This window comes from Vanellus vanellus (assembly GCF_965231255.1).
Source record: "Vanellus vanellus genome assembly, chromosome: 3".
Classification (NCBI taxonomy): Eukaryota; Metazoa; Chordata; class Aves; order Charadriiformes; family Charadriidae; genus Vanellus; species Vanellus vanellus.
In genome coordinates, this window is record NC_138907.1 from 30,203,193 (window position 1) to 30,216,470 (window position 13,278).

The 13,278-nt window shown below is 35.0% G+C and overlaps 1 protein-coding gene across 1 annotated transcript in view; it reads left to right on the forward strand.

Annotated features, from left to right (window-relative positions):
* The first annotated feature begins 752 nt into the window (after window positions 1-752).
* Window positions 753-13,278, forward strand: part of PLEKHH2 (pleckstrin homology, MyTH4 and FERM domain containing H2) — a 50,961-nt gene continuing 38,435 nt past the window's right edge. The window contains exon 1 of the mRNA XM_082480423.1: window positions 753-878. Coding sequence (XP_082336549.1) covers window positions 756-878 — 123 coding nt within the window. The 5' untranslated portion in view covers window positions 753-755. The remainder of the gene's footprint in view (window positions 879-13,278) is intronic.

Genomic DNA, 13,278 nt, shown 5'->3' on the forward strand with positions numbered 1-13,278 from the left:
CTCTCATCCTGAATAATTTTTCCAGCAGTGCTTGTCCAAAAGGGCACTGAGCTTAATTTCCAGAAGGCATGAGCAGTTAAATGTAGATAAAAGCAGAGATTTGAACTCAAAACATGCATGAATCAGGGTGTCCTGAGAGCTGCAACAGCTACTGTAAAAGGATTGTTTTTCACTTGGGGGACCCATTAGGGATGGTTTGCTCACCTGCCTTTACTACTCCCCCTTCCATCTCATTAAGGATATTCAATTTTAAAGGCAATTTGATTAAGCATAAGAATTTTAAAACACTTTTTAAAGAGTCATCTGCCAAACATTAAACTTGCATAAAACCAAATGTGCGATAACTCACAGGTAGTTACACTTGTATAAGATATTTTCTTAGCAAAAGCTCAATTCTTTACAAGCCTGTTCTATGTAAGAAAGGATATATACAGTAACTGAAGATTAAAATGCGTGATGTGTCTCTGCTTATCAAGGAAAACATATTGCAGTCCCAAAATAATTGAAGAAATTAAATTAAGATAAACCTAAATATTATCAACACAGATTTCAGAAATCTCCGAGTTATGACAAGGGCATTTGTAGACTAATGTACTTTCACTAAGTTTTATGAAGCTGTAGGTGTACAAAATTTGGGGGCGTTCTTCAGATTTATATAAAATAAGCTAGTATGTATATTAAAAAAAAAAGTCAGACATTAAATAAAGACTCAGTTTGACGTGGGTTTTTTTCCCCTTTCTTTTTCCAGCATAAATATGGCTGAACTTTCAGAGCCAGAAGGTACTGTAAACTGGAAGGAAAGATGTTTAACTCTGGAGTCACAGTTAATGAAGTTTCGTCTCCAGGCAAGCAAGATCAGAGAATTGTTAGCAGAAAAGGTAGGTCTCATGGTATGAATTTTAATGCTGTATACATAATTTTATTTGATGATGGGGGCTTATCACATGTAATGGTTTGAGATAACAACTACTGGGATTTTTTCAGGAGAAAAAAAAAAGTGTTTTAAAACAAAATATATGGAAAACAGGTATGTTTTAATGCTGTGAAAGAATTTCACACATGAGATTTGCCAGCAAGAACTATTCATTTTCAAGTAAGAGCACACTGGCAACTCTTCTGCAGAGAAAAACATGTATCCAGTAATCACTTCTACAACACCGAAGTTAATATTTAACACATTTTTCTAAGTATTTAATATCTGATTTAAGAGAAGTCATTGGGGAGATAATGCAGAAGTATTATTTCCCACAGTATTCCTTACCAAATCATATAATTTACCAGACTTGTTTTTCCTATAATAAGACGTTTCCAACTATGGCTCATCATATTTGAAATATAAAAACCCCACCATTGTATTTACGTGGGAAATTTAATGAATAAGGCAATTAAAAGAGTGCAAGGGACAAAACATTCTAGAGAATCTTCGGGACTCTGTTATCATTAATACTGACTTCAGTGAATTTCTAGTTAAAAAGTTATTTCGTCAAAACTGCCCTATTCTTCCTAGAGCTAAATTTTCCATCAATTTTTCCTCCCCAAAATAAAAAGTCAGAACCTTTTATAGTATGTTAGAGTGACAATAGTTTTATTTTATACATTTATGTTAGTGCTTCTCTTTTATGAACTTACCCAGTCTCCCTTTGAAGCCATAAATACATTTAGCATCCATATGTAGCTGTCTGATTCATTCCTATTTTACTATATTTTGGTGGGGCCAAGAACTAAATAGTACTCAAGGGGGAAAAACATGTATTTTTGTATTTATGAAGAACTGTGGATGATGTGCACGGTTAGGTGCTCCGTTTAGCATTTTGTTTTCTTTGACAGCTAAATTAACCATCAAGTATGTTTTCATGGAGATATCTATCTTAATTCCAGGATCTTACTCGAAGTCCTTTAGATTTCTATGTTATGCATCATTTTTTACTTTATTGACTGGTCACTAAATTTTGTAAGGACCTTCTCGGAAGTCTTCCTAGTCAGAAAGCTTCTATTACGCTGAATAACACAATACCATCAAAATACTTGGTCGCTTCACTGCCAGACACCCGTTACCAAATGTCTATGATTACGCTCGACAGCATACGCCTTGAACAAATCTCTGCACATCTGCACTTATAGCCACTGGTCACTGTGGGAAGTAACCAGTCACCTACTGTTTTTATTGTTGAACCATTTTTTTTAATTCATGGAGGGACACACCCTCTTACCCTGTGGCTGTTTGTTTCCTTTAAACACTTTCCAAAATGCAAATAACTATATAAACCAGATCTCCCCTATATGCAGCCTTGGTGATCCTCTCAAAGAACTTCAATTGTTTGTGAGCTACCTCTCCTCTTTATAAGGGCCACTTTGACTCTCCCCTCATCTACTATACTTATCCACATGCCCCATAATTCTGCTCGTATAGTTCCCACTAATTTGCCTACTACAGACATCAGACTTACAGACCAACAGTCGGTTCAAATATATCATCCAGTTTTTGACTGAATATCATTTGGCAATTTGTTACTATTCATGTTATCTATTCATGCCTTTATCTCTTCTATGGAGGTACAAAACCTCAATTTGAGATGATAAAAATGCAATAAAGAAATATTTTCTGGATTAGACTTTTTTCATTAAGTAGGTCTTTTTTATCAAAGTGAAGATGAAAATTTACGGCAATGGAAAATCATTGTATAATAATACTAAGTTCCACTGGAATTGTATTTTTACAGTTAGTAATCTAAATATCTCTGCTTTGGCATGACTAAAAATATTGCTGTTAGAAAACAGTGTAGTTGAAAACTCTTATTTTTTTACCCAATCCTGCAATTTTTCTGTATGGCAAACTCTAATTGAACGGGTATTGCAGAATATTGTGTCTCGAAAGCATGACCAGCTGTACAAACTCCATCCTTTGACATTTCATTTAAAAATGAAAAAAAAAGGAAAATTACTTGTGTCCTTCATTCCAGTTAGTAAGGCCCACAGATGAGTTAATAAATCATTCTCATCAGTCTTGGAGGAGAACAGTCATCTGAGAGTACAATACTGGCTGCTGTAACACTCAGCAGATGATTGGATGCTTACACAGTCGGGGCTGTTAGATGTCAAGTATCTCTTCTGTCTTGTTACCCCTGTTGGATCACTACTGGTTGGGAGGAAAGTCAAGTGGCCGAACACTGGACATGACTTTTCTAGGGACTTTCCAGCAGTGATAACTACCATGTTTTATGCAGCTGCTGCTGATTATAGTCTTGGCAAGCAAAAAGTTCAGATTCATGAACAGCACTTCACAAAACTATCTGAGTTTAAAAAAAAAAAAGATTTTAGAAGTTTGAATGTTTTCTATTTGACTTTTCACTTTATTCCTTTACAGTTTGTATTTACAGGCTCTTAACTGCGAGAAATGTCCTCTTAAATTAATAGAAATGTATGCATGATCATATAATTTCAGAAGTCAGCATATAAAAAAATTCAGAATAAGAGGGATAAAATCACAAGTCTTCAGCCCTGTGCCTGAAATAAAGCATTCAAAGGAAAATTGCTTATGCTCTCTCATCTGTGAGAAACATGACTCCAAAATAGACCAAAAAAAAACTTGTAATGTTACTGCATCTTGGTTTAGTTTGCCGTAGCTTTCTCGGAAACTAAAAAAAGCAAAGTGTCTACAGGAGGTAAAAAAGGGAGAAATATTTTCTGTTGAATACCACAGGTCCAACAAGTATTCAGTTGGGATAATTTGATGTATTAATCTTCAGAGCAAAGCATTAGCAGACTTCCTGAAAAATGATCCTTCTCCTCACTTTGTCACTTTGACTTTTTTATATGAATCTTTCATTCACCAACTGGAATTCAGTTGGGATATGCATCAAAGACTGGTCAGAATGCAACAAGATTAGATCATACTCATCTCCGGCTTTATCACTCTTGCACAATTCAAAACCAATAATTTTCAAACTAGGCGCTAAAGTCTTAGCTGTATTTATTTGTATGTTGGTTTCATTTGTAACAATCCAGTAGTTATTTTTCGCATATTTTTATTTTTAAAATTCCAAATTAAACAAACAATTCTCAGTATTTGTAAAGGGAAAGATACACTTCCGCTAGTTTGAGATTAAACTGCATGGAATTGTTACTCAAAAATACATTTGAGAAAGAGCAAAGTGAATAATGAAGACCTGCTAGGCCAATACTTGATGGGCATCCTGATACTAATGACAAGAGGAGAGTGCAGCTGATGTCAGTCTTTGTAGGTACTTTCTAGATTTGTTACTTGTTACAGAAAGAAACAAATTTGCAAAGCACACAAATACTTCTCGCTCTTGCTTTGATTAGCACAGGCCTTTATTTGTGGTTTTGTTTACAATCATCGCTATGCTATGAAATGTATAGTAAAACATTGAACAATAGCACCAGACAGCATTCTACTTCAAAATAGCAACAGAAATCACAATACTATGACGTGACAGACGTAAAACCCCCGTGGGTATTAAACTATGTAATTGTTGTAGAAAATGGAGAGAGAGTGATATTGTGACAAAACAGGTGGTTTCTACAGGAAGGCGAGAGAAGCGAATTGGTGGTAATTCTCCAGTCTTTCTCCTCTGCATGCATTTGAGAGGTATCTCTTCAAGGCAGTGAATCAGGAAAAGGAGTTTACATCCTATTACACTGTGTGTATGACTTATCAGAAACTGCAATTGGGTTTTTCCCCTTATATTTGTTCTACTGCAGTCTAAAACCAGATTTTGGTAAGGGTTTGCTTGAATCTGTCCTTTATTAATACTTGTGTCTGTGACCTGTGTGCTTCTGTAAATATATTCATGCAGCGGATTAATTGAGATACTTTTCTTATACACTGGCAATCAAATACCTTTGCAAAGTTGTTTTATTTAATAGTGTCCCTGCAAATAAATGAACGATCAACATGGGAAGTCTTCAGTATATTCTTCTAATAGATGTGTTCTAATTTAAAAAAGCAAGCTATTTACTGTTTTTTTTAAGTCCAGCAAATACTTATCCTTGAACCTCAGTGGTCAAGGAGTTGGAGAAATTCGCATTATACATGCATTTCATCAGTATGGCTACCAGAACTTTAATTTTGTAGTGAACTTGGGGAGAAGAAGAGAGAGGAGCAGAGGAATATACAATGTTTTCAGAAAAATAATCCATTCACCGTTGTTTATTTGTTTGGGTTGTTTATTTGTTTTCATTTTGCCAAGAGTCTATATGTATAAAACTAACATGCAAAGAAAGAGACCTTGTTGGAGTTTCAAGCAGAAGCTGCTGCTGTAAGTGGGTGAGGTCTTCACAGGAATTTAAGGAATGATGTAGAAAGTATCCCTAATACGCCAAATTTAGGATGGCTGTGGAACTGAGTTTTAAGTAGAAGTATTTTTTATAATGCAGCTTGAGTCTTATACGCATATGAAGAGTTTACTAAAAAATCCTTTATTGAATAAAAGATTACAGTATTCTACTGCAAGTTTAGCTCCTAGGTAGCATTTCATGTCACAGGAAAAGTTGGTGACCCTCATTCTTTCCATAAGTACATTTTTCACCTAAAATATGCATGCAACATCAGGTATAAAGGTAATGTTTTTCCTGTCACTAAAAAATCATTTCAGTAGAAGAACTACATAGCTGCGTTAAATTTCCTCTTGGGCTGCCTCCACTGAATTTCTTTTTCATCAGACCCCATAAGGATTGAATATGGCTTTATCCCAAATGTTGCATTATGGGCTGTCCAGTAATACTCAACATTCACATGTATGTCTCTGGGTTTGTCTCCTTCAGTGCTGAGGGTCATTATTTTATACTTTAAATGATTTTCAACAAATATAAATGATTAAGAGAGAGGATTCTTTTCATATATGCATTGATTTGTTTGCTTTTAACCTTTCATTTGGATATTCTCTGTATATTCATGCTCAGCTGGCAACCAAGTGTGTACATGACAAATGCAATAATATTTATACTTTTTGGACAGATTACGAAAATTGAAATAATTGATTTTTAGGCCAAATGCTATTTCCAATATATTCCAAAGCATAGCACATTCCTGATTTTGTCTTATAAACCAACCACTAAATCCGTGTCACACTGTATTTTTATTCATTTCGCAGGCATATTTATGGTATGTCATTTGAAATTTCAGAATGAAGCAGATTCAGTGCGTTTTGTTATCTGTGGCATGACAATTTTGAGATTAATGTTTTCAGAGGAAAAGTCCGTAACGCATTTGACTTCTGTAGTGATTGCCAATATGAAAACTGTAAAAAAGCACAATGAGTATTTCCATTTGCATTCAAAGGTTTATGAAGGTTAAAGTAAAAAGCAGCAAAATACCATAGTACCAAACTTACTAAAACGAAGGTTATTTTTCAGTATTTCAGTTGCTCTTAAAAAACTTCTTGTCATGGACAATAATTCAGATGCAATTAGGAAGATACAAATAGGAGAAAGTGAGGAGAGTTAAAGAGAATAAAAGTTAAAAATCTATATGGTTAGAGTCTTTGGTTTGTTTATGCCTTTGTAATACCTATACTCTTTCCCCTCTAACTCTATTTCTATCCCTTGTCTAAAAGTTTGTGCCATGCCTTTTTATAACAGTGAGCTGGGGGTTTTTGGGCGTTTTACTGGTTTTGTACGTCTTGAACCTACATTCTTTCTAGCGAGGGTGAAGATGGGGGAAAAAAAAAAAAAGAGAACTCAGGAAGCAATAAATTAGCTGTTCTTGTAGAGGCCAGGCTGGGTAATGGCATGAAAGAGCACAGCCCTTGCTGTGAGGCCAGAGGATGAATATTTTCCCTCTGGTGGTACGGAGATGAGAGCATCCGTATTATTCCAGCCCACCTAAGATGGGTAAGTTGCTGGAAGTTGTGGAAGCTGTGATAGCGGGCAGCTGTTTGTTTACCATTTCACTTGTAGGATCTACGAGATGTTTCTTCTCCATTTTTCATGGAGAGAACTCTTTTTGCACTTAGAAATTATGTATTTAATTTTCATTCCCTCAGAGAGTATTTTCAGGCTTTAAGTATCTGTTGTCATGTCTTCAAACTACATTATGCTGCCTTATGTATATTTCTGGAATCTCTTGCTCCTTTGCCATCTGTGTTTCCTAGGTGTCCTATACACTTTAATTTCATGAATAAATTCGGTTTCAGACAAGTTTTCAATTTTTTAAACTTTGGCAGTCGGTGGTACCTTTGATTCTTAAGCCATCACCTCTCAGGCAGCGGCATAGAAAAAAGGCCTCCGATTTCAGATGTTCATGTTGTGGCTCTTATCAGAACTCACAATTGAGCGAGACAGAAGTAGCAGAATTTCCGCAATCATGGTACAGTGATCAAAACAAAACAAAGCAGGCAGCTGCTTTTTAATACAGATGAACAACCAGTTGTTGATATATTTCTCTTTTCATTGTAAGCACTATGTGACACTTCTTCTTCCTTGCCTGCCAAAGTGCTTTGGTACATTCTTCCATCTTGCTAAACAGGATCTTCACTTCTTTCAAGATTTTGAATATTCTAATAATGTATGTTTGTGCCAGAGTGGTGGTCTGCATAATTTGTACTTGATTGTGTCTCTGCAATTTAACTGCAACTCACAAGATGTGAGCTGGAAAAGAAGAAAGCCAGAAAGAGTGAACGTTCACAGTATTTTACCAGGCTTAGGAAAGTCCTATGACTGACGTTGGGAAAAGCACTATTATTCAGCCAACATTACATGCTGCTCATTTGACCTTCACTACGCTGCCTCCCCAAATCCCACTGCTGAATTAAACTTTTTAAGTCTGTATATTTACTGGCAGCTGTCCTAGACTACTAATTCTGGGAGAGTTGCCTCCCTGGGCTTTTCTGTTCCATATTTTTCTTTTATATAGTTTCCAGAAGAAATCATTAATTTTACTACAATGGACTCAGCTGAAACGTGAAAGATTGCTTTTTCATATGTACTTTTCACACATTTAACAAGCACTAGGAAAACCTTTTGAGCTAAATAATTGTTCTTAAAATCCTGTTTAACTATTGAAAAGAACATGAAAGAAGTAAAATGTAACTCAGTGGTAAAACCAGTCTCATGTCATGGAGACTGATAAAAATTTTAAGCCTGATCATCTTGGAAACTGAGCGGATGAGACTGATAATTTTTGTAGGTTTCATTTTGTTCCAAGGAAAGGCTTTTGTGCTAAACATAGTTCATGCAAATGAGCTGAAGAGCTGAAAAGGAGAGTTAAGAGAGACTTGCAATTAAGAAGTGCTTTTTGCCTAACTAGGAGAGCAGTGCCAGAAGTTGCTGTAGTTAGAAACGGACAGGATTGTTATTCTGCACATCAAGACTGCAGAACTACTAGCCATCTTCAGAAGAAGCAGGAGGAGTGTATATATGTGTATGTATGTGTGTGTGTGTATACATACATACACATATATATAAAGTTGGCGTCAAAGACCGAAATTGCTTTTATGCTCCATATTTCTGACCACGATTGAGGCAGAGAAAAGAGATAATCCCTGTGGTGAACAGTCTGAACAGAGAAAGACATAAAATGAAGAGGAGGGGTTGGTTAGATGGCAAATTTGCAGAGGAATATTTGACACTGCTTTGTTCACAAGACGAATTGTAGCCTTTCACCTTTTAATTGGTATTAAAAATGGAGAAGACAGGAGAAGGTAAAAATGGGAGTGAACTGAAAAGTGGCAGCTTGCGAGCTGCCAGGTTGTGAGCACTAAGCTGAGGTGGGATTTGAAGGAAACATAGAGCTATGGCTTCTGGGATTTAACCCACATAACTAATTCTTTCATCTAAAAAATTTTTTTTTTTTCATGTAGGATATAATAACAAACAGTAAAATTCCATACACTATGAACCAGTAACATAGTGAAGAAGATTTGCTGTGCTTGATCTGTGAATAGCCGAAGGAACATTTGAGCCCCATTAAGACTTAGCCTGTAGCATTAGCACTTTTGGGGAGATCTATGACAAAAAGCAGATTGGGTTCAGAAAGCAGTTCTTCATTTTGATGACTAAATCCACACCATTCAGAAATATTTTTATAGATTTCATCTTGTTCTAGGGAAAAAACTTTGGTGCCAAAGTATTCAATTCCATTTTTTACTGAAGGCATATTTAATTTTATAAATACAGGTAGGTCTGAAGTATTACTTCCTAGATTTATGAGACAAGATGGGTTTCTATTAATTAGTTAAAATGCAAAGCTGGTCTATAAAAGATAAGTATTTTTAATTAATGTGTTGCCTTTGGGATAAAAAAATCATCCAGTAAAGAGCAAAGTATATCTTACCCAAGGCATGTGCTAATTCCTTCTTTACAAATTATCTTCGTGTTTCTTTTTCCTGGGAAATATTAATATCTTGATTTTACATCTCTATTCTTTAGGTGTTTTGTCTATATGGCTTAATTGGTCAGGTCATATTTTAAAGTTTGTTGTAGTTTATAATTTAGCACTGTCCTTATGGAAGATACATAACACGTAGAAGAGAAATCAGTGTCAAGATGGAAGGAATAATGTTTGAAAATATGGATGGAACATACTCAGTCAGCTTTTTAATAAATGAGTTACAGAAATAGGAGGAATATTACTGTGTTTTCCTAAGCTAAACCACCAGATGAGAGACCTTTTTGTGAAGAGTAAGTCGTGCTTCTCAAACAGTTTTACCATTGCTTTTGACTAACAAATGTATGCAAGGCTTCATACATGTATAGATTGGGCATAGCATATTTTAAAACAAGAAAACTGGTAGTCGTCAAAGGAAACTTTGACTTGCTTTTAAGCAGTACTGGCTCTTTTCTTAAGGAAATGCAGAGATTTGCTGAAATATTTGGGTTTAAACATAGGAATATAGAACCAAAAGGGGAAATCTTGGTCACATGCAGTGCTGTGGAATAGCTGGCAGGCATATTCTTCAAACCATTTATAAACTTATCACGCACCACATAAAAAGTCAGATCTTTTGCCTTCATAGCTTCTATTAGAAGGCAGTTCCGAAATCTTTTTTAGTCAATGCGGAAAATTAGGATCTTCTAATTTCCAGCCTATGTTTATTTATCACCTGTTTATATCTGCTTGCAGCTTTGAAGGACAGTTTTAGGTATGTTTATCCCTCATTTGCTTCTCCTGTTTGTTTATTTATAGAAGCAACCATATACCCATGCTTCTTCGGTTTTGGTTAAGTCCTGTGTGGTGTGAGGACTGATAGTTCACTAAATCTAAAAATGGACAGATTTACTGCTTTTCTTTTTATGTGGAACATTAGTTTTCAACCACAGGTGGTTTGGACCTTTTTTCAGATGAGGAGGAATTGAAAAATTGCAATGCCAGGAAAAACGCAGACTCTAAAGATACCATTCTCAAGTCACTGAAAGTTCTGCACTTAATCATTACACAAACTGTATTTCTGCTTCAGAAACATTAGGTTTTAACTCATTTTTTGTTCTTGAAAACTCTGACCTATTCTCAGCATGCTTTGAAAGGCTTGCAGAGAAGCGATGCTTTTATTGTTGTTCATTAATGGTCGTATTTTTTCCTGTATTTATTTCAAAAATACTTCCAAAAAGTCTATGGGATACAACTGTGTTGTTTATAATATTAAAAATGAGGAGACAGTGTATATGCACTGATTGTAATGTAAATTTTAAACGTGAATGGGACAAGTTATGTTGAAAATTGTCTTGGATAAAAAATCAGGGGTTTGTTCCTACAAAGAACATACATTTTCAGATCTCAAAAAAGAAAGAATTCCAGCAAATTTTATTTTTAAAATAAAAGATTTCCTTTTAAATTAATAAATAACTATTTCAAGTAACAGGGAAATTATCAATTTAGTGCTGTAATTTCTCTCTAACACACAGGAACAATGATCTGTATATATATATGTACATAAATGAAAGTATATGTACACATAGATGTATACAAAGGAGTATTTTTGAAATTCATGAGTGGTGACTTTTGAGTTTATACCCTTTGGTGATTTCATGCAATACATGTTTTAGTAAAACGAAAATTTCTTTATTTGAACAAAAATATATGTTGAACATTTCTGAATACAGTCAAGAAACTTTCAGGTGACTTTTGAAATAGAATCGCTGTATGATTTGCTTTTGTACTGTAAAAAATTCGCAGTGACTGTGTGTTGTGCTTTAATGTCCAGACCTCCAAGGCAGTACACCTTTTTGGTTTTATTGCTGCCATGTTTCTTCAAAGCATTCAGTATTTGTTCACATGTGGCATTTCTCTGTTCATTGTTTGAACAAAAATAGCTCAATTTAATGAGTGTCAGATGTATAGTGGTTATTTCCTTACTAAGTTTAAAAACAAATCTTTTTCTAACAATAGGTACTGTTTTCCATAATTCAGACAATTGATGCAGTGTGCACTAACACATTTTCTGAAAATTGTAAGAGTATTTTTACACTTAAAAAGAGAAGGAGAAAGTGCAGGTTAAAGTAGCAGTCTGTTCTTCTGTACCTGTGTTGATACTGTTCTTCCATCAGTATGTGTGTATTTTTTGTTCGTGGTCCTAAAACTTTTATTTTTTATATTTAAGATTGTAAAACCAAAACCAGTATAGATTATGACAGGACACCTTTGAGTCCTTAATGAATTTTGGAAAGAGCCTGCACCAATCATACATGTGCGTGACAAGAATATTCCTTACAAGAGGTTTGTTGAACTGGGATGTTATTTTAAGTTATCTCATTCAGGACATGGTAGAAAATTAAGCTTAAATATACTTCACATGCCAAATATTATCAATGACATGTTGGCCCTCCATGTTTCTCCTCGGAAGCCAACTTAATGTCTGTTGATACTTTACAGACTGTAGTTCATTCAAGAAATGTCTAGCCTAACGGCTGATACATACCATTTAATTCTGGTGATACTGGTGATTTGTGTAGATGTATATAGAAAGAAGCTAGTGGGACAGAAGTCCAATTCAACAGACTTTTCTGTTTTTCAAATCCCTTTCTGTTTAAATTCAGAGTTGGTCATCACTATTCAAGTTGCAGCCATAGGTAAGAGTTCTTTCTTCTGCGCCTGTAAAGCACACTGACCTTTGCCTCCAAATGTGGATATGGCTACAGTTATTCCATCATGAGGTTAAGTTTAGGTGGTATTTACCTTTTATTTACCTTCAGGGTTTTTTTGAGGGGGGGGTGTTTGGTTTTTGTTTTTTTTTTTATTTGAGGATCTTCAGCTATCTATCCGTGGTCTGAAATTGTCTTCATAGTCACTGGCTAAAGAGAATTTACCACTGCATTTTATTCTTGCCAAGTTCAAAGCATGACTTTTGATTTAAACAATTAGCTATTAGTCCAATCACATACTTTCACCTTCTCTCTCTCTCTCAGTAATGCTGTGATCTTTGTTATGAAACTTGTTACTAACTTAAGAAGAAGGTTTAAGATTAGGTTTTCTTTGTGAAGAGAAATCCTTCCCTTGGGACTAGTTCCAATCTTTTGCCCAACAGGTTGGATAACCTTCAGAGTATCCTAAAGCAATCATTTTTTCTTTTCACAGGCCTATAGAGGAGCAAAGCAGAGTATAGCTGTAAATCTCATTTTTCAGGCAAAACCATATTGTGGATTGCTTAGAGATTATTCATGCAAATGGGAAAAAAAATATTTTTAAAGTTTCATTATAGTTACAATAGACACTGCAGAACAAACCTATATAAACTAAATAAAGGGAAAATCAGGACTTACTTAGTAATTGTTATGTGGCATCAAATTATTGAAATGCTGGCCAGTTTAACTGTAATAGAAGTGCTCGTGTTTGGTACCTATGGTATTCCATTCTTGCTGAATAATATAGATTGGGTTTTTTTGACAGGAACTTCCTAAAATAAACTGAAGACCCTTTAGAAATTTTCCAAATAAAATCTCACATTTAGTTGTTGCCAGGAAGCTGATTGACGTACCCATATTGTGAGATCACGCAAAGCTTCTTAGCATACCTTCTTGAAATTGTTAACTCTTAAAGAAGCAAAAATAAACCTTGTTCTTCCATTTTTAATCTCTGAATGCTATTTTTCTTGGTAATTATTCTCTGAGCTCCTTTGGCTCCTAGCTTTACATTTGTCTTACCAACAGCTTTATTCAAATCATATACTTTGTCCCAGTAGTCTACATGAACATATTATTACGTTCCTGGTCCTGTGCAACAGTATATATTCCTAGCAAGAGGTGCATTGTGCAGTGTCAGTGCAGAAACATGGAAGGAACTTAGATCTTTAATGCACTGCATTATCCAGAACTCAAATTGTTGCG